This window comes from Leucopleurus acutus (assembly GCF_964270905.1).
Source record: "Leucopleurus acutus genome assembly, chromosome: 14".
Taxonomy (NCBI): Eukaryota; Metazoa; Chordata; class Mammalia; order Artiodactyla; family Delphinidae; genus Leucopleurus; species Leucopleurus acutus.
In genome coordinates this window covers 44,017,520-44,043,390 of record NC_139156.1, presented here as the reverse complement: position 1 = coordinate 44,043,390, position 25,871 = coordinate 44,017,520, and the positions used below count along the sequence as shown (strand labels likewise).

At 38.0% G+C, this 25,871-nt stretch overlaps 1 protein-coding gene across 1 annotated transcript; it reads right to left on the bottom strand.

Annotated features, from left to right (window-relative positions):
* Window positions 1-5,930: 5,930 nt before the first annotated feature.
* Window positions 5,931-24,980, bottom strand: CISD1 (CDGSH iron sulfur domain 1). The gene is made up of 3 exons (XM_082854879.1): window positions 24,863-24,980; window positions 16,953-17,158; window positions 5,931-7,179 (listed from the first exon to the last, which is right to left on the bottom strand). The coding sequence occupies exons 1-3, from the start codon at window positions 24,885-24,887 to the stop codon at window positions 7,090-7,092; spliced, it is 321 nt and encodes a 106-aa protein (XP_082711005.1). The 5' UTR covers window positions 24,888-24,980; the 3' UTR covers window positions 5,931-7,089.
* Window positions 24,981-25,871: the final 891 nt, after the last annotated feature.

Here is a 25,871-nt window from a genome sequence, read left to right as displayed (position 1 = left end):
TCTCCCTCATATCTCTAGTCATGTTAATAATGGCCTGATTACTTGTCTGTAACACCAACCTTCCTCCATACTAAGAGTTGAGGGGTCGACAAACTCCATAAGGGCAGGAATTGTTTCAGTTTCTTACTAACAGCCTGGCAAACCGTAGGTGCTTAATAATTATTTGTAGAAATTGCTGTAGAAAGATGTTGCAATTTTAAAACTGCTTTTTTTTTCCCCTCATGCAGAAAAATAGGAGAGCGTTTTAGAAAATTGTCTTGGGGATGTTAACAAAGTAAGTTTGCCAATGTTGAGCCATTTCTCTGTGTTATTTATGTAGAAGATAATTCTGAATACCTTCCTATACTACTTTCAGCAGTGGACATAATTTTAGGGTAAGGAAGTCATGTGTGAGATGATACCACAATAGATTTTTTTTTTTGGCTGCGTTGGGTCTTCGTTGCTGTTTGCGCAGGCTTTCTCTAGTTGAGTTGAGTGGGGGGCTATTCTTCATTGCAGTGCACGGGCTTCGTTCTCACTGCGGTGGCTTCTCTTGTGGAGCACGGGCTCTAGGTGCGCAGGCTTCAGTAGTTGCAGCACGCGGGCTCAGTAGTTGTGGTTTGCAGGCTCTAGAGTGCAGGCTCAGTAGTTGTGGTGCACGGACTTAGTTGCTCCATGGCATGTGGGATCTTCCCCGACCAGGGCTCGAACCCGTGTCCCCTGCATTGGCAGGCGGATTCTTAACCACTGTGCCACCAGGGAAGTCCCACAATAGATGCTTAAATCCATTATCTCTAACCCTCTCAGGTAGGTATAAGCCCCTTTTACATGTTTAAAAAAATAATAAAAGGGGCTGTATTAGTCAGGGATTTCCAGAGTGATAGACCTATATCTATATATGTATATAGATGTACAGGGTGAGTCAGCAAGTTGGAGATGATCTAGGAGATCTGATGGTATAGTTCCAGTCCAAAGGCTGGCAGGCTTGAGACCCAGGAAAACCAGATGCTTCACTTTAAAGGCAGTTAGGCAGAGAGAATTCTCTTTTCCTCTTGAAAGGGTCAGCCTTTTTATTCTATTCAGGCCTTCACCTGATTGGATGAGGCCCACCCACATTAGGAAAAACAATGTTTTACTTAGTTTATCAATATAAATGTTACTCTCATCCAAAAACACCCAGAATCATGTTTGACCAAAATCTGGGCACTCTGTGGACCAGTCAAGTTGACTCATAAAATTAACCACCACAGATATCCACAGAAAATTACTTCTTTAAGTGGCAAAGCAGGAATTTAAACCTAAGTCTGATTTACAAGCCCCTGATTGTTGCCCCAGTCCACACATTGCCACCAGAGAGGTAATAAATGCAGTTAGAAGCACTTCCAGGTTGATAAACCTTTGGTCTTTTTCATAACAGCTTTCTCTTTTCCCAAAGCAATGTCCACAGATTTTAAATATCCCAAATGCCACATCTCCCCCCAGTTATGAAACATCACGTGCATACCGGCTTCAAACAAACTGATCTGGATAGCAGTATTTGCTCGTTGGTTTTTATACTAGAAGTTTAGGCACAGAAGTTGATTAAATAATAGCCAATCTGGTCAGGATAAGTAATTCAGTAAATTTTCCTAATAGGCATGATCAAAAGTCTGTAATACTGGATATAGAGGAGCAAATTTTAAAAAAGATAATCAGGATTTGGAAGCAGAACAAGACAGAAATATTGACTTTTTGACAATTACTTTTGTATGCTTTTAAAATTACATAAAAAACTTATTAATTGAAACAAGTATTTATTGAGTACCTGCTATGTACTTGTAACTGTTTGGGGTACTGGGCATATTGTAATGATCAAAATTTGAAACACTTTCTTTCTCAGAGCTAAAAAAAAGCAAGTCATGTAGCATTACCAATGTCTTGGCAAATCAGATGCCCAAAACACAAGAGAGTCACAGAACTAAAAACGAAACTTGCCAGTGACCAAACTTCTGGGGTATAAATAAAGGTTCCTTAGGGTCAGGGACTTTAGTGCATACACTGGATGGCACTGTTAAATTAAGAAATGTAATTTATGATTTAATATTCTCATTACCAGAGAGTCTACGCTAGGTGGCGTTCAGGGTCAGGATAGAAGCAGTAACCAGCAATGGAAAGTCAATATTGTTTCAGTGTCTGTGCTAGAAGCAGCTTCCTGGTGGGTCCTGAGAAACAGTATTAAATGAGAAAGGGGTGAGGTTGCTTTAAGTGATGATTACAATGCTCTTCCCCGGAAGGGCCGCAGAGGTGAAGAGATAAAGAAAAGGTTCATGTGATGGCTACAGAGCAGACTGCAAGTTGGAAAGATAAAGGCTGACCAATTCTAAAAGTGTAAAATCGTGATATTAAGGGGAACACAGCCTTACTGTCTAGATCAAGGAGTGGTAGTCCATATCAAGAAAGTTTAGGATAAAGGATTGCTGTGCAGTGATAGAGTACATAAATGGAACCCTACCTTTCATAGTTGGGAGATTTTGAAATAAATTTAACAGATTTAACTAAGTTTAATTGTTGATACAGCCATAAGAAACATCATCTCTCATGTCTATCTTGTATATGGTGTGAGATGAGCCACTGCCTAACCCAGTAATGAAAATGTTGATAGGCAGTATTACCAGCAGAAAAACAATTTATCCTATAGTAAAGAGCATGTGGGCAATGTTCAAAATTATTTTAAATGTAAAATAAAGCTGGAAATCTATAAAACTCTGATACTTACAAATGAAAACAACTTTTGAAATAGCACTTGAAGCAGGTCTTGACAGAAATTGACTTCTGCTCATCTGTAAGTGACAGGTTGGAAGAACTAGAAAGAAATAGACTATCCTCAGAGACACAGGTACTACTGCAAGTGAAGAACATCCAGTTTACACAATGCCTAGCTGACAACATTCTCAGCTTGGCACTCTTCAGTGCCATGCTTGAGGTCGCACTTTTTTTTTTTTTTTTTTTTCTTGCGGTACGTGGGCCTCTCACTGTTGTGGCCTCTCCCGTTGCGGAGCACAGGCTCCGGACGCGCAGGCTCAGCGGCCGTGACTCACGGGCCCAGCCGCTCCGCGGCATGTGGATCTTCCAGGACCGGGGCACGAACCCTTGTCCCCTGCATCGGCAGGCGGACTCTCAACCACTGCGCCACCAGGGAAGCCCCGCACTGCCTTTTTTGTTGTTCAGAGACCTTGGGGTAACACCATATCAATACCCTTAATTTATAATCCGAATGATATTCACCCATTTACTGATTAAAATTTTATTTCTAGTCTTTCCCCTTGGGCATGATTCCTGGTAACTTCAGCTCATATATGCAATTTTTTTGTTTATGAAATACTTCTTAGGTCCATAAAAAATACTTTTCTCAGAAAACGCAGATGTGCAGTTAACAATCATCTTGTGCAAATCTCAGTGTTGTGTATTTTATTTAATCCTTTAAAATCATGAGTTATGAAGGGATTGGGATGGATTGGCAGTATTCTTAGTTTGGATCATGACGGTAAATTGAATGAAAGTAAAACCACTCTTTTACATTAATAACTTTGCATGAAGCCTCAATGCATTGTGTTAACAGTCATATATGAAAAATTTAAAATATACAAACTAAATATCAAAATCAATAAAACTGTACTGTTTTAACACCTTTATAAAATAATTACTAAGTCCCAGAACTTTAGATTAAAACCTTGGCTTTAGATAAAAACGTGGTTCCAGATTTTTAGATTTCATGGAGCAGTTAAAAAAAAAAAAAGTGGGGGCCAATATAGGGCTGCCAACTTTTTATTTTGCCAAGAATATTGAAAGTAACTAATACTACTATCAACGCCATTTCATAAAAGGATACCTCAATACCACAAAAGTTGGTATAATCATGTAATAAAAATTAAATTCAAGTTGATGACCTTCTGTCAACCTTTTTTTTTTTTTTTTCCTTTAGGGATGCTGAAATTTTAGTCTTGGCTTAGAATTGGGGAACAATGCCTAAAATGCCATTTTGTCCAACCATTTCAATTAAAAGGCTAAGAGGTGAGTGTGTTTGCCTGACATCAGTTAGTGTTAAAATCAGGGAGGAAAAGCAGAGCTTCTGACAACTAGTAGAATAAAACACTGTCACAGATACCCAAGTATTGAACATGTGGCTAATTAGGAATCTTAACCAACGTTTATCTTAAAACAAAATCATTCATAACTAATACAAAATCAAATAAACCCACCTACTCTGTAGAAAGACTTGGTATACATGATTGCACCTGTTACAATTTGTCAAGGAAAACAACCCCAAGTCATAAACTATAATATAACCCATGTCATAAATGATATAATCCAAACTGTGAGCTTTGAATTCTCCAAAATGTTGTGTTCTCAATTACATCGTCTATAATAAATGCTTAATAAATGTCTGCATGAACAGGAGTATGTCACTCTAAACTTGTCACTGCAAAACAAGTTTCTTCATGACATTAGAAACTTCTCAACCTGGCACAAAATCTTACTGAAGAAATCACTGAAACATAAATGATACAGAGAAAAAAAAGATGGTGATGGTGTTGGGGAGCCCCACTTGCCTGATCTCTCTATCAAATGAAAAAGCAATTAGAAGATTTAGGGTATTTAAGGGAGAACAGTAATTGTACACAATGATTTTTGTGTAAAAACAGCTCACATTAACTTAACCACACCTACTTTACTTTTTAGGTTAACTAATAACATGAAAAGGTTTTCATATCCTAAAGGAATTCTAGTTCAAAAGCATGTAATAGAATTTTAACATGACCATGGGACTACATTTATCTAATTATTCTGGACTATCAAAATGCTACACTAGATCTGCATTTCACAATAAGGTGACCATTTCCAATTTTACCATAATCATAGTCACCCACTTACACCATTGAAAGTACTTTTGAGAATTGGCACTAGTTTGTTTGTTTTCTTCTCCCACTAGCAATAAAAATGCATGACTCATAATAATTTCAAATTCAAAATTAAGAATACAGCTTAGTGTGTTCAAAGGATGTCCCCCCTCCCTTTTTTTTTTTTGGCTGCACCACGTGGCTCATGGGATCCTAGTTCCCCCACCAGGGAGCGAACCTGGGACCCTGGCATTGAGTGTGGAGTCCCAACCACTGGATAACTGGGCAATTCCCTCAAAGGATGTCCTTTTATCTGTAACTTTGGGAGTTCATAGATGTATTTTTCTTTAAAACAATTAACCTTTAAAAGCATGATGCTCTCTATTGCTGACCCAATCATACTTATTTGAAAAAGGAGGAAGAGGCATGAAAAAATTCATCCTGAGAATCTTATAGGTAGAATCAGGGTTTGTAGTACTTGAGATTTTGTGCTTAGGATGTGCCTTAAAGACAAGTTCAACTAAGTCATGTGGACTACTTAAAAACTGGTACACACAATTTTGGGATCAACTTTATCTACTATAATACACAAAACCATACATTAAAAAAATATCAATGATCATACTTAATATAGGAACACTGATGTTTTAGTTGCACTGATTCCTGTTACTTCCAAAGTAATTCTGGATCCTACCAAGTAGAAACATGATGCACTACTACTGAGAATTCAAGTGCCTGCAAAGAAATGATGAGAATGTTTACCTGTTACCTTTGTCAATTTCAAATTACGTCTGCTACATTACGTATATATTTTTCCTTCTAACCCATGAAATCCAAAAACCGAATTTCTCTTAAAAAATATATTAACTACTCCTGGGCTTCCCTGGTGGCGCAGTGGTTGAGGGTCCGCCTGCCGATGCGGGGGACACGGGTTCATGCCCCGGTCCGGGGGGAATCCCACATGCCGCGGAGCGGCTGGGCCCGTGGGCCATGGCCACTGGGCCTGCGCGTCCAGAGCCTGTGCTCTGCGTCAGGAGAGGCCACAGCGGTGAGGGGCCCCCGTACCGCAAGAAAAAAAAAAAAATATATATATATATATATATATATATATATAAACTACTCCTGTCTTAACTCTTTTATTGCTCCTAATTATTTTCAGTTTTCATATTTTTTTCTGAATCAGCAATGAAATGCAATGTTTCTGGTCTGAAGAAAGTTTCTTTGAAGAATATGACATAAAAACTTGTCTTCAAATTTTTGCTTTTAAGATTATACAGTTTAAAAGAGGATGTAATTCTTACTTTTCTCCCCCAAACAGTTTCTTTACTAGAATTAATGATGTGCCTGATTATCAAGAATGAGGAAATAAAAATCTTCCCATGCCTCTGATCTACTCTCATGACTACTATTTGTGTCAAGGATGTGTGGCTCTGCATACAGGAGACTTGATATTATGTGTTCCAATTCCTTCAGTGTCCCCAATTCAAGTGTTTGCCACTCCTTGGCTAGAATTCTGGAACATTATTACATTTTAAGACATCCTTCATGACAACTTTAAATCTCATATCATTTTGATCTAAATTTCCACTACTGGTTTTTTTAATGGATCAATTAAATATCCATGAAGATGAATACAAAGAAGTTACTGTCCCTTTATTATTGACCTGGCCCACTTATAATTAAGCAGAATTAACATTCAAAGTTCATTTTGATTGAAAACACAGAAGCTGTATTTTCTCAGTGTCATTACCACGTTCAAGAAGAAAACTAAGGTCATAAAAGATTTTTCCTAGATTGTTATTAAGAGATTAACGTAGTTTAATCACACCCAATTTACTTTCTAGGTTAACTAAGTAATATTAAATGGTGATAATTTTTCTTTGAAATTTACAAGTACAATCTGCACAGACATGATTTTGAGAATAATTTAATACGTTAACTTCGCCATACAACTATATTGTAATGTCATATTTAAATGTAAAGAAACGGATCCTTACAAGACCAAAGTAACCCACAGTCCATGAGACTGGATTTTCCTTTTTTTTTTGTTTCAACAAATGTGCACCACGATGGTTCAACAAGTAAGGCAAATGCCGTGAATATGAAAGCTGTAGTTTGCAATATACCACATCTAGAACCCAGGGGAGGTGAATTAGACACAAGTGGTACTCATTCTAATTAAATGATCAGGAAACATCATGACAAGTTGGTCTGCAGCATCAAAAGTGTCCATTTAAGTGTCTTTTTTCTTAATGATCAGAGGTCCCACGTTGTCTCCAGTTTCTTCATTGTGTTTTGTGTGAGAGCCATCACAGAGTGGGAACTAGGAAGAGAAAGAATGTGAAATGTCTAATTGCAAAATCAGTATTACGTTTGGCAGAGTGGGGGTGATGCTTAATTCACATATGACATGATAACTCAATAGATTTTTCTTGGCTACCTTTTACAGGTTTTCTTAATGAGCATATGTAAAGTGTACACACTAAGGAGGAGGAAGAAATTGACTTGTGGATAATACACAGATCATTAATTGAATTTCCATTTGTGACGTTTGATTGTGGATGTGGAAAACCTTTTCCATGTTTATGTACTAGTTATATTTCCTTTCTAGTGAACTACATCCATGGCCTATCTATTGGTAAGAGCCTAAGTTCATTTGTTTAAAATCAATCTGTTCATTATCCTTTTGCTGATCATCTTTGCAGCAATTTTTTACCCAACCCTTTTTATTTTGCTTATTTGTTCATATCCTTAATTTCTCTTCTTTCATACAAATAAGTATTTCCCTTTTTATCATCCTTCATGGAGACTTCTTTCTCCTGGAGATGCGATAAATTTCCATTCCTTTCCAAGATTTCACATTTTAGAAAACACAGACATTTTGGTGTCCAGTTGAAGGAAAAGGGACAAAAACTAAATATTTAACACAGTGTTTCCCAGAGTGAGCTCTGCAAATTAAGAAGTCCTGCAAAATATTCTGATTTAACTTCATTCTGTGTTTAAAAAACATATACAGTTAAGTCACAACATATATTATTATTTTAAAGAGGTTCTGCTATAAAAAACACTATTTTAACCCCAAATTTCCCAAGCTGATCGGACTATGGACACTTTCACTTTGATACCCATTATCACGGTGTTCTACAGAGCGCAATTTGCAAAATTCTGTTCTAAGATCCTGTTGCTTCAATATTATTAGAGGTGATTGCTTCCCAAATTGTTATACCTTTATTCATAAATTTATCAAAATTAATTCTACATATAAAAATGCTTATTTATAGGTTCTACATTATCATATTCATCATTCATATTATCATATTCATAATGGGATAATGACTGTGTTTAAAATTGGCTTCAATATTTGGTAGGGCTGGTTTTCCTTCACATTACTCTTCTTTGTTAAAACTTTCCTATTTATTCTTTACCTAACTTTATTAAACGTTACCTATTTATTCCTCCAGATAAACTTGAGAATTTTTTGGCCACGTCCTATTTTATTCCTCTTGTGTTTTTCATCCTCAGGTCTCATGCATTTTCTAATAAGATCATTTCTGCCTTATATGTTTTATGGTTATTATAATTAGGTATATGTTTTCATACCTGACTACTCTTGATATATATTATATATATAAATATATGTGTGTGTCTGTGTGTGTGTATATACCACTGTTTTTTGCAAGTATGTCCTTCCTACTGTTAAATGATAAAAATAAGAATGCAACAATGTTTTAGGTGTCTCCTCAGGATTTTACAATTATCAGTATATTATTTTGTTTTTTCCTTCTATATTATACCTTTCATTTTTTATTTCATGTCAAATGATGATAGCAAGCATCTTTGTTTTATTCTTGATATCTGGAATGTACCTGCACTTTAGAATCTAGCTTCACTGTTTAGTATAAGGTACACTGTTGCACGAACTGAGCCTATTTAGAAGAGTAAAGTAACAGGAGTCCTGGCCTGAAGAGCAAAATCACCCATTACTCCATTAAGGAAGTATAATTTTCAATACCCGAAACTAGACAATGATGGTATATAATATTAAACTTTGATGAGACTTGTCTATTCTAAGATTAAAATAATACTGGGTTGATGTTAAAGAAATTCAATTTTAATTTTACGATCTGCATATAATTCTGGGAGGTGGTAAATTAGTTAAAAACTACAGAAAAACTCAAGGTATCGTCATATCTTATATTTCCAAGTATAAATTCTATCTTGGGGTGCCAATATAAATTCAATGTATATAAAAGTTACATTATTTCTGTCAATAAAATATGGTACAGTATATTCATATTATAAACAAGTCCGTGCAACAAAAACATGACCCCAAGCTTTCAGTGTTTTCTTGGCATGGATGAGGAAACAGCCCATAAAATATCAAACTGAAATGTATCCCACAGCAAAGAACAGCATTTCAAAGTGACGTATGTTTAATAAACAAACACAGATGATTTTACAGTGAGAATAAAAGTTTACATTGTAAAAAAACTCCATTTTTATAAATAGCACACACAAAACACGTCACTGTATGGTTTTATGCCCACAGGTTATAAAATACATTTCTGAAAAATGAAATATTCATAAAGTAAAAAGTCTCAAATAATTTACTAAAATAGCATATTTAACTTTTATTTTTTTTCAAGATTTTTTTTCATATGCACCATTTTTAAAGTCTTCATTGAATTTTTTACCATATTGCTTCTGTTTTGGGTTTTTTTTTTTGGTTTTTTTGGCCACAAGGCACGTGGGATCTTAGCTTGCTGGCCAGGGATCGAACCCGCACCCCCTGCATTGGAAGGCTTAACCACTGGACCACCAGAGAAGTCCCTTTTATTTTTATTTTAGTCTCACATTGAAAATACTAGAAAACTAATATATTTTCTCAAATTATTTTTCTCCATATATAAAGAACAGGAGAGAAATCTATAGAGAAATATACAAAAGATAAGAAAGCCATACATCTAAAATGAGGATATAATTTTGTAATAATCTGGTTCTGCCTAAAAATGGAAATTCACATGTTTCATCATGGTCTTAAAAGTAAACAAGTAAAAAATAAATACTTCTTTAGGGCTTCCCTGGGGGCACAGTGGTTAAGAATCCGCCTGCCATTACAGGGGACACGGGTTTGAGCCCTGGTCTGGGAAGATCCCACATGCCGCGGTGCAACTAAGCCTGTGCGCCACAACTACTGAGCCTGTGTTCTAGAGCCCACGAGCCACAGCTACTGAGCCCATGTGCCACAACTACTGAAGCCTGTGCGCCTAGAACCCGTGCTCCGCAACTAGAGAAGCCACCGCAAAGAGAAGCCAGTGCACCACAATGAAGAGTGGCTCCCGCTCGCCGCAACTAGAGAGAGCCCACGCGCAGCAACAAAGACCCAATGCAGCCAAAAACAAATAAATAAAATAAATTAATTTTAAAAAAGGATTAAAAGAAAAAAACAATCTAAAAATATTTCTTTAAAAAGTAGTGAGTGGGGGGAGGGATACATTGGGATATTGGGATTGACATATACACACTACTGTATATAAAATAGATAACTAGTAAGGACCTACTAGTATAGCACAGGGAACTCTACTCAGTACTCTGTAATGACCTATATGGGAAAAGAATCTAAAAAAGAGTGGGTATATGTATAACTGACTCACTTGCTATACACCTGAAACTAACACAACATTGTAAATCAACTATACTCCAATAAAAGTTAAAAAAAAAGTAGTGAATAAGGAGATCCTGGCTATTTGTTAATAAACTTTCATGCTTCTTTAAAGTACATAAAGCTTTGTATGCCTTTAAAATGTAAACTCCGTATTCAAAATCATTCTGCTCAGAGGCACAGATATCTTTTAATAGTACTTCCTATATCACTTAACACTAGTCAGAATAATCTCCCAAACTTCATGTGAAGATTAGGCATTCTCATATTTATCCATTAGATATGTCTCATTTTAAGTTAATGAAAAGACTAAACATTTTTTTCAACCAAGAGCCAAAATGAGTTATTTCAAGATAGGATTAGCAATTTCTTAATACATTGTATGTGTTAGTAGAATGTATTTATTAAAATTAATTCATGATTCTGATATACAGTATAAATGAATGAATGGTAATTACTTGGCATTAAAATTCAAATGGTAAATTACATAACAATATTTGTGTTTTTCCAGAAAGTGCCTTGTTTCATTTTTGACCTTTCTATACAGGAGAAAAAAAACATGTGGTGGAGATATACTTTCAAACATAATCTAGGAAGTATAGCAGTTTTTGTATTAAATAACAATATAATGAAAATGTGAATTTTATTAACTCACTAAAAATTTTAAATGTGTTAAAAATGTCAAGAGCTGAAATTACAAAAAACACAAAGGGTATATTTAATTCAGCTCATGTATCAATACTTAAAAATAAAAGAATCAGAAAATTGATGAGAAAAAAGTTTAGCTCAGATGATTCTAACATTTGTTCTAAGATGTTAACCTTTGTTTATTAACAAATCCTGGAGAAAAGTTTGTGAATTAAATTGGTTGAATTTCCTGTATGTCCAGAAAATATACTATCATATTTGTTAATCCAATTAGAAAACTACGAATCCCAAATACCTTTAAAACTAGAGAAGAGAGGGTGTGGAGAAGAGGTGGAAATAAATGTTTAGGGGTAAAAAACACTAGAGATCCTTGCTCTCTACTTGGACAGGGTCTTCATAAAAAGCACAAAACTTGTTTCTTTTTAATGGTCCCACATCTCAAGTTACGATGTTTCTGTTTTTAGGGTGATTCAAGATGGAAATAAATAACTGTTCATCCTTGACTTACCTCTTCTACTTGCAAAAATTTAAAAAAATTTTTTTGAAGCTTCCTTTGCCAAACTTTGTATTTTTAATTAGAGTTTGGATTATATTTTCCAAGGAAGTTGCCTGGGGCCATTTGGCTCATTACTATAAACTGCTCTGAGAAACAAGCTTGCTTTGGTTGAGAAAGAAAATAAAAGCAATGAGATCTTTGAGACTAAACAAGAGAATATGACATTTTATACCATTCTTATATACTTACTTTAGTAAGACCTATGATAGCAGATATAGTAGGAAAATATGTAAGAAAAATTAAGATTTTACAAGACTGTCTTTTTTTTTTTTTTTAATTTAAATTTTATTTTTTTGGCTGCGTTGGGTCTTCGCTGTTGCGCGTGGGCTTTCTCTAGTCACAGCGAGCCCGTGCTGCTCTTCATTGTGGTGCGCGGGCTTCTCATTGCAGTGGCTTCTCTTGTTGTGGAGCACGGGCTCTAGGCACACGGGCTTCAGTAGTTGTGGCTTGGGGGCTCTGGAGCACAGACTCAGTAGTTGTGGCGCACGGGCTCAGTGGCTCCGCAGCATGTGGGATCTTCCCGGCCCAGGGCTCGAACCCGTGTCCCCTGCATTGGCAGGCAGATTCTTAACCACTGCGCCACCAAGGAAGCCCTACAGTGCCACTCTTTTTTTTTTGGCCCCGCTGCGCCGCTTATGGGATCTTAGTTCCCCAACCAGGGATTGAACCCACGCCCCCTGCATTGGAAGCGTGAAGTCTTAACCACTGGACAGCCAGGGAAGTCCCATTTCTAACCATTAATAGGGTGGAGACTTTCCATAACTCATACACACACACCCACACTCCCACACACACCCACCAAAAACAAACCCATCACTAATAAAAAAACCCAACTCAAATCTGGAAGTTGTTAAGGAAAGAAAATTATTCTACACAGTTACATTTCATTTCAATTTCAGTTGAGCTCCTGGCATGAACTGGCTCACCTTTCCTCTCTTTCTTGATTATCTCTTAGTCTGCCTTCTCCTGCTGTCCTTGTTCAAATCTCTCCTGCCTCCCCAATGGCCACCATACAACTCAGCAAACGCCATAATCTACCCAAGGTGAGTGGGGGGTGGGAATCTAGTAAGACCATGTTGCACACTCTTCCCTCTGACATCAATGTTCCCTCACCTTGTTTCGAAAGTAAGACTATCTCTTTCTTTCTAAGGCTGAGTCCGAAATCTGTGCTCGTACTCTCCTTTCCTTCCACCCCTCTCAACATACCACTGTCTCAAATAGTATCTTTCCCTGTAGTTGCTTTAATCATTTCCTTTGTATTGGTTCCTTTCCTTCTAACTTCACTTAGGGACAACCCTTTTGTGAAATACTATGAAACAGTCCAGTTTCTGAAACAGCAGAGGGCACACCAATCGGGGGGAAGAGAGGAGGAACGAAGTGTGTTAAAAACATGTAATTTCTGCACTTGACTAAGAGATCTGATTCATTAGGTCTGAGAAAACTGCTCAAAATGTTAGAAACACACAACAGGTTACTCGTGACTGTACCTTAAGAATGAATTACAGGGGGGAGGGACAAAATGAAGAGTATGGGATCATCAGATACAAACGACTACACATAAAATAGATAAACAACAGGATTTACTGTATAGCACAGAGTATTATATCCAATAGCTCTTAATAACCTATATTGGAATATAATCGGCAAAAAACCCCCTCCAAAACTGAATCACTATGCTGTACACCTGAAACTTACACAGTACTGTAAATCAACAATACTTCAATTAAAAAAAATAATGAATTAAAACTGAATTAGTTTATATAATATATAAATTTTTTTTTTTAGAAAGGAGTTTAAATTTTGTTGTATTAGAAACACAACTGGTGTATGAGGAGAAAACTACTGAACATAAACTCCATATAGCCATCTAATCAAAGGTATCAAGTCTTCTGTGGACAGGCATGTAAGTGTGTGACTTGGCACCTGCGTGACAACCTTAGGAACCTCAGGAATGTGCGGATTCCAAAGATGCCTGGAGAATAATTTGAATGATATTCAAAGTGAACTTTGAATCGCCTCATGTGGTAATAAAAAGTGCCCAAGATTCAGGGAAAATTCAGAACTGACAAATCAAAGATGCAAAGAGGATTAATATGGTATGAAAGATAAGCTTAAAAAGAAAGAAGACATTGAGAAAATTGAAAATAAAATGACTGGTCTCGTATTCCTTTCCTTAAAGTCTACCTAAGGGAAACTCTAAATAGTATGATGAAAGAATAATCCTGGAACGTTCTGTTGACTTATAAAGTCTAATAAACTTTTAAACCACTAGCTTGGCCTGTGTCCATTTGTGATTCTTCCTGAAATACTTGAGATCTTAGTCCATAAAAGTCCACATTCGCTTTATTGAGCCTTTACCCTCTGGAAACACCCAACCAAAGCAAACGCCCTTTACTTGGCTTCAAAGGTAAGCTTCAGCGTTCACTCAAGCAGTCATCATATTTTTTTCTTTCCATTCACTGTCATATTTACCAAAATTTTGCCATATATTTAGAAATACCATATATTTAGGTATTTCTTTAGTAGTAATTCATACTGTAATCCATTTGGACACAGCTTCTATTCTAATTATTCTGTGAAAATGACACCAAAAGGTCAGTTGCCTAATTGTTTAACCCCACAGCCTTAGTATAATAGTCTATTCACCTCCTGGTCTTTTGCACAAGCCGATGTTCACAATCAAACCTTCTTTGAAACTTTTCCCTTTTCCACCGTGAAGCCACGATATTCTTAGTTTTCTTCTAACTCTGGGACCCATTTCATCTCCTTTTTTGGCTCTTCTCTTTACAAAATGCAGAAAATTCTCCAAGATTTCATACTTAGCCCTCGATTTTTATCTGCACCAAGGATCTGCTGCATTCCTACCCTTGACTCATCAGTTTTGCTGATAGCTATCTCCAACCCTGATGTCTCAGCTTTAGTCCCACATTTCAGGCTGTCTGCTGTACATTTCCATTCAAATGTCACCTCAGTGTCACTCTCTGAAATTGAACTCCTCATTGGTGTCCTGGAAAATGAGCCATTCACCCCGAATTCCTTATTTCCGTTGACGGCACCACCTCTTCTAACCCTACGATCCTATCTTAAGCAAGATACTTCCACGAGCTTTAGTCTTCCTCCCACAATCTTTCGCACAAATCAGTCATTGCATTTGGCTGATCCTTGCCTCTAAATGGTTCATGTATCTGTTCATGCTTCGCCATTCCCACGGCCAGCACTCTGGTGTAAGTATAACTTTATGCCTGAAATCCCTGACAAGAAGCTCCCCCATGTTGGGAGGCACAAATTCCTCACGCTGGTACTCAAGACTCTCCTCAATTTGGACTTATTCCTGCGGGAAGGGAGGTGCAAGGACCAGACTAGATTCCTCATCGATCCCACTTTCACTCATGAGTCCTTTCCCACAGATTCTGAGAAAGAGTCCCCAATACTTGCTAGTGTATTCCAATGCCACCAATCTTTGCAGGGGCAGTTTAACTCCCATGTATATATCACTATGCCTTCCCAGAAAATTCTAGCCCACAGTGCAACAAGCTCTTCCTTTTATTTAAAGCATTCATACTGCATCTACTACACACATCTATGATACCTGCTGTTTTACTATTTAACTGTTCTCAAGCATGTATATAAGTAATAGAAATTAAATGAACTACTTAAGATCACTGACTGAAGAACTATTACAACTCCGGACTTAGAAATGCCTTTATTTCTAAAGGTATTACTTTTTTTTTTTTTTTTTTTTTTTTTGCGGTACGCGGGCCTCTCAATGTTGTGGCCTCTCCGGTTGCGGAGCACAGGCTCCGGACGCGCAGGCTCAGCAGCGGCCATGGCTCACGGGCCCAGCCGCTCTGCGGCATGTGGGATCTTCCCGGACCGGGGCACGAACCGGTGTCCCCTGCATCGGCAGGCGGACTCTCAACCACTGTGCCACCAGGGAAGCTCCTAAAGGTATTACTTTTTATATTTTGGTGAGCAACAAGAGAATGAAACCTATTATAGGTGTTAATTTTTAAAAAACAAACCAGATCTAGTCTACAGAATATTATTGAGGATTATTTTCTAGCAACTCCACTAGTACTTATAAACAATCCCACACTCCAAATGCACAGTGCTCTTCTTAAGGAACAATTTCTGTAATGGGACTATTAATTTTTGGTTCATATTCCATATGTTCATCAAGCAGTTTTCAGACACAATGACATAATCTAAGCACTCTATCACCACTGGATTATACAGTATCAATTGTATCTGGAGAAGGGGGTTAGAGTAATATGCTTTCCGTTACCTGGTATGTGACTTCTTCCTTATCTGTGATATGTGATTTGTGATAATGGCTTTCCACTGTGGGAAGAGGTCCCTGACATAACATGCTTTCAGAAATAGATACATCATTTTTATTGTCTATTTTCTTAGGCCTTATAGTGTCATCTTTAGTAAAATCCATTTTATTTAAATGTTAATAGTGGCAGTTTACACAGTATTTCACCATATTTCTCTAAATATACCAGAAATTCTGAAGTTATTCAATGTATGAAGCTTTTCAAGATGACCTTAGGAGAGCATTTTACCATCTTCAGATCACCAGCTGTCATCGCTATCTAAAAGCTGCAGGTATCATAGAGATAATTCCAGACGGAACTTGATAAAATGCAATTCTCACAAAAGAAAATAAAGATACAAAAAAATCCTGTGTTGGATATTTAAATATAGGAGCTGTAGCTTAAAAAAAGCTTAGGATACAGGGTCAATACATATGTACCAGGTAAAAAATTTTCAGGGGTAATTTTCCAAAAGTTTCTCTTGATATTTCTAAAACTTGTGCTAGACTCTAGGAGCTTGAAATCTCAAGGGAAAAAAAAAATGACCTCTTCTGTTTCTCGTTGTATTTAGGCTGCATACTCCTTTTCCTGGGATACTGAATGCTAACACCCACTTGGGGAGGAAATTCTAAGCATAAATAAAGGGATTTTTCTCTCTTCTTTGGCCAAGAATGTGGTTATATTTGCCTAACTCGACGAGGGTACGATGCAATTTCACTGCATGGTAGTTATACATTTTAGTAAATATATTCCTGAAGAGTACACAGAAAACAGAGAAAAACAGAATCCATAGAAAAAAGGAAGCAAAGGAGAAGGGATATCTTGATATTTGATGGTACCAGTGTGGCAGATAGTTTAAACGAAATGTTGCATTAAAGACGGCACTGGCATAAAGGACTTGCTTCTCTTACCTTCTTGGACCTCCAACAACGGCAGTACACAGCTTTATCTCCCAAATCCTCCATGTCAAAAGCATGTACTACCTTGGGGTTGTCTTTCTGGATGTTAGGGTTTACCATAGATTTGTTGCGATGATCTTTGACATAAAATCTTTTGTAAGCTAGATAACCAACTGCAGCTGTCCCAGCAGCAATGGTAACCGCTGCAATCCATTCAACTAGAGCAGGGAAGGAAAACAGGAATGATTATCAAAACCAAAATCTATACCAATAATCTAACACGAACGTTCAGGAAATCCAGTTTTTGAGTACTAAGCATCCCAACAGTCAAAGGTGTTTAACATTAAAAAAATGATCAGAACACACTGGTGAAGTAGTCCCTCGTTAAAACCTTCCCCAGCCCTTACTGAGGCAATTGTGTATTTTCTATTCAGTATTGTTAGCTAAGTTAAGATAGAAGAGGGAAACTTAAAAATTATTTTATAATTGGAGAAGAAACAAAGTTTAGTAATCTTTTTAAAGTGTTCATAAATAGATTTAAAATAACCTGTGAGCCTGCAGATTCCTATTGCTTTAAAAAAAAGATACATATAAAAATTCAGATTACTAATAAGACCATAAAAATTCAGATTACAGACAAGATCCTCCTCATCCCTCTAAAAATCAGGAGGTGATTATGTTAACAAAATGACTCATCAGAGTTCTTTTTTTTTTCTTTTTGGCCACACCTGAAGCATGCATGATCTTAGTTACCTGACAAGGGATTGAACCTGTAGCCTCTGCAGTGGAAGAGTGGGGTCTTAACCACTGGACCGCCAGGGAAGTCCCAGAGTTCATTTAAATAGTAGGTCCTTTAGTCATTTAAAAATGCATAACCACAAACAGAACTGGTATCCAAAGAAAAAGAAAGGACAAATAAAACAAAACCAACCCTTAATATTAAACATTCAGAGGAATATATCCACCAGCATTCTGGGCTTCAAGTCATTCAAAAGCTTTGTTTTTGTTTTTTAATTTCAAAGTGTCTCATTAAAATAAAACTCAGAAGGTACTAATTTTATAGAAAACATAATATAATTAGTTAGATTCTCCTTTAATAAATTCTAAATTTCCATTATCCACCAGTGGATGATCTGAATTCCGTACAAAGTTCATTTTAAATTTAATGACGTTTTTCTGTGCAATTATTTGCTTGACTAATAGGCCATCTATTTATTCTGTTCACGTAGCTTTTCAAGGATCCCTTAGAAATCCAAGCACTTAACAACTACCCCAGTTCCAGAGAATTCTGGAGAGGAGAGAGTTCTGCATAGTCTGGTTAGCCTCAGCCTCAGAGGAGAGTTTTCTATTCCCAGCATGGAGTGGACTGCAGGAAGAAGTTGAACAGGGGTCAGGATAAACACACTGGACTGCGTCCCAGCATTTCCTAAGTCAGATCTTCACAGTGTTTGAAATAAGTTCCCAGACTATCAAATAAAGCCCTAGAGAGACAAGTACAAAAAACACATTCCAAGACCAAATAAAAACATATAATGAATAATTAACTGTATGGCTTACTTGCACTACAGAGTCAAATTTCTTATTGTACTAATGTGATTAATCATTGAACCTAATAGTTCCTTACATAAAATTGGAGTTCATTCTTACAAAACTAATGGAAAGGAACAACCACTCTCACACTTAGTTCCTTTTATCTCGGTCTTCTCTTCTAGCTTATTTAATAATTTAGTTTTCATCAAGTGTTCCTAATTAGCATGTTCCTTGGATTCTATTTTCAACCACAGTTATTTTTCTCTACGAAAAAATTTAGTTTGTTTTCCTGCCCACACAACAGTTCTATTCCTCCCTGCTATATAAAATAAACATTAACTTTATGCCCTTCCCAGATACTGTATGACTGAGAAAAGTTAATAAGTCATTTGATAGCTTCAAACCTTTGGCTTCATTGAAAGATACTTTAAACTACACACCTTGTGTAGATTTGCCCTGAATTTTTAAATTTTTATTTATTATTTTTTAAAATTTGTTTTATTATGAATGTCATCATTTTTTCTCATTGGTAAAGGATACTTTCTTTCTTTTTTTTTTTTTTTTTTTTGGCTGTGCTGCACAGCTTGTAGGATCTTATTCCCTCAACTAGGGATTCAACAGGAGCCCACAGCAGTGAAAGCTCCAGTCCTGGAGCTGGAGTCCTAACCACTGGACCACCAGAGAATTCCCTGCCTTGAATTTTAGTGCTGCTTCATGGTATCATTCTGTGGCAACTCCAAGCAGGGCTGAAACTTTACTGATTTCTAGCTTGATTCATGATCTTCCTTTCTGATGCATTTTTTACCATGGAAGTCCCTTGAGAAAATGTCAGGAGTTATAGCAATCTACTTCTTAGCTAATGGAAAGCCACTCTGAATAGTTAATGTACCTATCACAAAATGGGCTAAAATACTGCTTTGCATATATATATTCAATTATGTTTGCTGAATGTTAAATCCTTAGTATAAACTTAAAAGAGGGAAATATCCCAAAAGACTGAAATAATACAATTCCCTAAATGCTGTTGATCTTAGTTACACCTTACCTTTTTTTTTTTTTTTTGCAGTACGCGGGCCTCTCACTGTTGTGGCCTCTCCCGTTGCAGAGCACAGGCTCCGGACGCGCAGGCTCAGTGGCCATGGCTCACGGGCCCAGCCGCTCCGTGGCATGTGGGATCTTCCCGGACCGGGGCACGAACCCGTGTCCCCTGCATCGGCAGGCGGACTCTCAACCACTGCGCCACCAGGGAAGCCCTACACCTTACATTTGAGGTGAAGTTTGAAGTAATCTCTATCAGATTTGTTTTAATGATGCCTACATATTACATAAAGGCCTGAGATCCAAAGAACAACTACAATTGGTTAGGATTAATTGGTCTCATGATATAAAAAAAAAATCCTATAGGAATTTCTACCTGAAACTTATGATAGGCCAGAAGAATCTTTCTCAGCCATCAAAACATCCTTATATTCTCCTTTCTCATTACTACCAACTGAATCCATATGGTGACTTTTTAAAAACCTTTACTTCCCTTGGATTTTTTTGATGGTGGAAGAAATGACAGAATAACTGACACAGAGGGAACTAACTCTAGATATTACCCAAGAGTGGCTGCCCTGTGGGGAATCAAAACATGCACTCTGTGACCCTACCCCCTAAGGAGGGTCACTGATGAACCTTTATAAATGTCATAGCACCATATGTGTGCTAGGAAATGGCTTTGCATTTGCTCCAATGAGTTTTTTAGACTCACAGAGCCAGATAAGGTCTTAAGAAAACAATTTCCATCCCTCCCCCATTCCCAAATTCTAATTCTCTAACCTCATTAGAGACAAATGTAAAAGTTCCCAGAGTAAGAAAAATGTTGCTGTTTTATCATTTCATTACTGTAGCCTGAATCAGTCTTTTCTGGCAAAAAGCTATGGATGCCACTGGCAACTCTAGGGAAAAGAAAGAAAAGGAAACTATATGGAGATAGACAAGAATGATGATGGATTCAAAAGTCAACAATTACAATAGAGAAAGAATTGAAAACCCAAGACAGTAAACAAACAATAAAACCCAAGTAACATTTAGTTCTTGATAGTGTACATGCCTATTAAGAACAGACACCATCTCAGGTTGAACAAGGGACTATATCAAGACCCAATTTCTAAAGATATTTCAGTTGGCACCTTTCAGACATTCTTTCAAAACTGGTGTCCAGAAATATCCTAAGCCTTATTTTTGCCTCTTCTACTTTATCGTTACTTCCCTTTTCTGTACACCTCTCTCAAGGTATAGTGTTCCTATAGTTAGATCAAGCCCCTACCTTGCTTAACAATGCTCTCTATCTATACAAATACCATAAATACATCAATATAAAGAAAATACAAAAAATACATTTCTAAATAATCCCTCCCTTTCTTACTCTTCCCCTGGCAATCTTTTTATAATCTTTGGTTTTCTCTCTTAGGATTATTCAGAGATAGAGAAAACATCAACTTGTTCCCAAATCCCATACCCATATTTATAACTCATTTCTTTACTGTGGGAAATCATTTTGCTTTAACCTAAGACAGAAATCCCACCCTGCTTCTTTTCCTTTAGCCCCTTTGGTAGCCCCAAACTGTCCTCTCCTACCCAGTGTCAACTGCCATAGAATCAGAATGTTCCTTCCACCTCAGGAGGGGGGGAGGGGAGCTGTGTTTAAATCTTTGCCTCCCTTAGGTCCCCCTCAGATTGGTAGGCTGTGCCTGGTAACGTTTTTCTCTCAAGGCCTGGTGCACAGGCAGTGTTCAATGTTAGTTAAGTAAAAAGAAATAAGATTCCTAATCTGAATTTGCAACTCCCTCTGTCCATCCTACTATCACATTGCTCTTACACCAAATGACTTCTCTTTGGCCTCATCTTAACCTACTGTATCAAACTGTGGAATTTCAATACTTCCTGCGATTAAAAATAAAACTTCATTATGGAGCCCTTCAGACATACACGGAAAATACTGTAATGACCTCCCATTTACCCTCACCCAGCTCCAACAAGTATCAACTCACTGCCAATCTTGTTTCATCTACAGCCCCTATTATTTTTTGTTCATAACCCATAGGAACTAACTCCTTTATTCACAGTATGATCTGCACATTCCTTCTCAGATAAAAACAAACCCTTGAATAGTTACTTTAAATGACTCAATAAATTTATTGAACCCAAACAGTATTTTTATATGTTGAAGTTAAATGGATTGGAAAATTATGCGTTAGTTTCAACAAAAGAGACAACGATATAACAGTCAGAGAATAAGAACTTATGAAATTTAGTTTTGGTTACAAGCATTGTAGTGCTCAGGGTTTGGGAAGTACAATAAAGCACAGGCAGATAGACTAATGCCTATTTTGTAACTGGAGGGTAAAGCAAAATATGAAGAAAAAAGTGACTTGAGGGGACAGCAGGAAGAAGGAAGGCCTTTAAAAATATTTGGTTTAGTTGGCTTTTTTTTTTAAATGAGGGTGAATTATGAGTGACTTTGGGCTGAAGAGAAGAAAATCCCTGTGAGTGAGAGGACAGAAGAATTAAGAGCAATTGGTATCATTACTGAGGCAAGAGCTTAAGGAAGCAGGAGAAAATGGCATCTGGATGATATAGAGAGAACAGCCTCAGATAATCTCTTCCTTGCAAATAGAAGGGAAGGGATTAAGGATGAGAGCAGAGTCAATGAGTCTTGGAGGTATTAAGGAGCAAGATGTTTAGTAAACTTCCTAGAGGTCATCTATTGGGTATGAGGAGGGGTCATTAGAGAACGGGGACTCTGTAGCAATGAAAGGCACTTAATGTTTCTTAATGTTTATTACAGTTTCTAAAACTGTAATCAATATTTGGTATCACATAAAAAATAAGTTTGGTATAAGTATGTCAATTATACCTCAATAAGGAAAAAGGAAGTTTGGTAATATCGACCAATTGGGCATCAAAAGCCATCTCACTGACTGGATCTTCGGATTACCATTCCAATCATTCATCCTCATTGCCTTTCCCAGATTCATGTCCTGACCTGATCTCCATTCATTTTATTTCTAACCCACCCATTATTTTTTTTCCTGAACATAAACAAGAATTCTGCATGCACATACACACCCTTTTATTTTTTATTTAACATATACTTATATAGTGCTTACCATTGCCAAATACCATTATATAATATACACACAAATTATTAAAAAAATATATAATTCACTTACTTAACTGAGAAAAGTCATGGTCATCTTCCCCCAAATCAAAAGATCTAAATTGATTTTCAATCTATAGGAATGAACAGGTTTGGTTTAAACACTGAGAATTAAACAATTTGAGATCTAAACATTACAAAACAGATATTCCGTCCCTACCTTGCCACACCACTATATCTGAGGAAGAAAGCACTGGTAGAAGTGATTTACAAAGGCTTTGGGGTCCCTGCCCATTGTCCTCACAACAGTCCTTATGCTTTTAGGTGAAATAAAAAGTAGTTACTTCTTTGGCTTCCCTGGTGGCGCAGTGGTTAAGAATCCGCCTGACAATGCAGGGGACACGGGTTCGAGCCCTGGTCTGGGAAGATCCCACATGCTGTGGTGCAATTAAGACCATGTGCCACAACTACCGAGGCTGCGAGCCAGAGCCCGTGAGCCACAACTACTGAGCCCGCATGCTACAACTACTGAAGCCCGCACACCTAAAGCCCGTGCTCTGCAACAAGAGAAGCCACTGCAATGAGAAGCCCACACATGGCAGTGAAAGAATAGCCCCTGCTCGCTGCAACTAGAAGAAAGCCCGCATGCAGCAACAAAGACCCAACACAGCCGGAAAAAAGTAGTTCTCATAACAAAGTTGAGTACCTAAAGTTTAAGCTAATAACCCAATTGACGAAGCAATTTCCTATCCCTTAGAAAATGGCAAAATAATGGGAAAGTCACCTTTGGATTCCCATATAATTAGGTCAAAAAAATAACAAACTTGTCTTGATTACAAGAAAGATTAGCTTATAGTCTTAAGAGTCTTAGGGTTCACCTATATCACATTTCAATAGTATGCTACCTAAATAGAGTTTAGTGCCCAATTATACAAAATGACTCCACATTAAAAAAACACACTTTGGAATCTTTTGTCCCATATCGCACAAGTGCAAACTGTCTTCCTATAAGATTATCAGTGGCTCAAGTCACATGAATATCTTATTTTACACAATTGTCTTATTCCTCGGAAAATTTTTTTTTTACGATAAAAATCACTCCCTATTTTAAATGTACGAAGGTGCCTCTATTTAAAGGAGTCTAAAGATGAGTATCCTTTGAAATACGTTTTGCAAATAATCACCTCCTATATACGGCATTAGTAACTTAAAAATGTCATGGGTTATCACCCCCACTCTGACAGATAACTTTTCCCAACAAGTGGAATTCTCCAATTTATAGAATCTATTACAAAATTAGGGCCAAGTTAGTAGGGACCTTTTACAGAACCTGGTACTCCAGATGCTCAATATTTACTAAATGAATCAAGTAGACTATTTCAAATTAATTTCTGGACAATCTACCTTTACCTAACTACTGTTACAGGTAACCAAACCTTGAGGATGGTATTTTATACCTGGGCAAAGATCACAGGTATCCCGTAGCGGTACAAACTATTATATTAACAATTATACTACCACCAAGAATTGTTATAAAGTGAAGCTCTAGAAAGTCTCTTAATTTTAATCGGACCTTCTGTGAAGTAACATTTCCAAACGCTAGGTACTAGCACAAGGGAAGCAAGGCTGAGAAAGGTGAAGGCTCAATGAGCTCAGTTTTCAATCCTCTCTCCTGGACTACTGCCACCGAGGTCCAGATGCCAGAGGCATTAAAAACAAAAAACAACAACAAAAAACCCTGGGAAAACTGAAGACCTCGGATTGGGTGCCTTCCCTTTAAAAAATGTGCAAAACTAAGCTGTGATTAGTCATGCATCGCTTGAGGGCTGCAGGAAATCTACGTTCTCACTCCACGGTAATTTAAATGTGGAGAAGGGGGAAGAGGGTTTTTGTTTTTTGTTTTCACCTTTCCTTTTTTTTCCAGGCCCTGTGACACAACAGAAAGGAGTCTCAGGGAAGAACAAGAAAAGTTAGCAGCGCAGCGGTATAGTTAGGGGACTACCCAGACCTGGGTAGATGCCTGCATGGCCCCCACGCCACTTTTGCCCCGGGATCATACCCTGACCTGGCCCCTTTGCCCCGTGTGGCCCGAGGTGTCCGCAGGTCCGCGGAGCGCTTGCCCTTCTCCATCTCAAGGTTACGAGACTGGCGGGAACGCAGGGCAGCCGTAATAGCCCGAAGAGGTGCCGAGGGAGCTGCAACCGGTGCGCAGGCCGCCAACCTCACCCGCTCCCATGCCCCACTTCACCTCGTACGCTGGAAGTCATACTCATGGCGCCGTCGCTTGCAAGAATGTACACAAGACACTGAGCACAGACCGGCTCGAGCGGACAGCTGGAGTCAAGGTAAAACAGACGTCTGTCCTAAGGGCGAACTGCAGGCTGCGACTGCGCAGGCGCCGCGATAGGCCGTAAGCACGTGTGTATTAAGCAGCCGGGCTGATGCTGAGCATGCGCGAAGCTGCGTTCCGGGCCTTTAGGAAGTCCTGAGTCCGGATTTTGACAGCCGTAAGAGGTGGGAGGAGGAAAAGACTAAGAGAGGTAGCAACTGAGTTTGCGCAATCCTGAGAGGCTCGGTCCTGGAGCCCAGCGGACGGGCCTTTGGAATAAGGAATCCGGACCAGGTTTTACGTCTCTCCCAGGTGTGCGGATTTGTGGGGGCAGGGGGTGTTTGCTGATATAACACTTGCCATAATCAGATATCTAAGGTTTTACCCAAAATTTTCTTGCTTAGTCTGGTACCTGCAAGGCCAGGTTCAGTTTTCACTTGAAATGCCGGACACAGGAACCAACTGTGGTGTCCCATCCCAGAATCTCCCCCTCGCTCCCAGCGTGCATCCCTTTTCTCTGCCTTCCACCCAATTCTCCTTGGTCACCTTGGAACTTGCGCTAAGGGTCGAGTGGGAGAGAGATAAAAACGGCTCATTTCTTAAAAAAAAATGTGCTCACTTAAAAAAAAATTAAGATTATTCCCTATCTTCTACAGTCTGAAATCAGTGTCGGTTTCAAATTTTTTTAATTAGCTGTTTAGGGGCAGCAATTTGGGGAGGGAGGATAGTATTACTTGAGGGATGTTTTGGAGGTGCGTCTTCTAAGAAGCTGCCTGTTTTTACTCCTGTTGTATCTGTGCAGGGTGGGAGTTGGAGGAGGGAGGTGATTGCAGTTAAAGGGTGGTCTTCCAAGCCTCCCTGGGCACCGCTACTGCCTCCCAACTCTCCTAACGCGTGACTGACTGCCCCTCACAACCGGGAGCCCCTG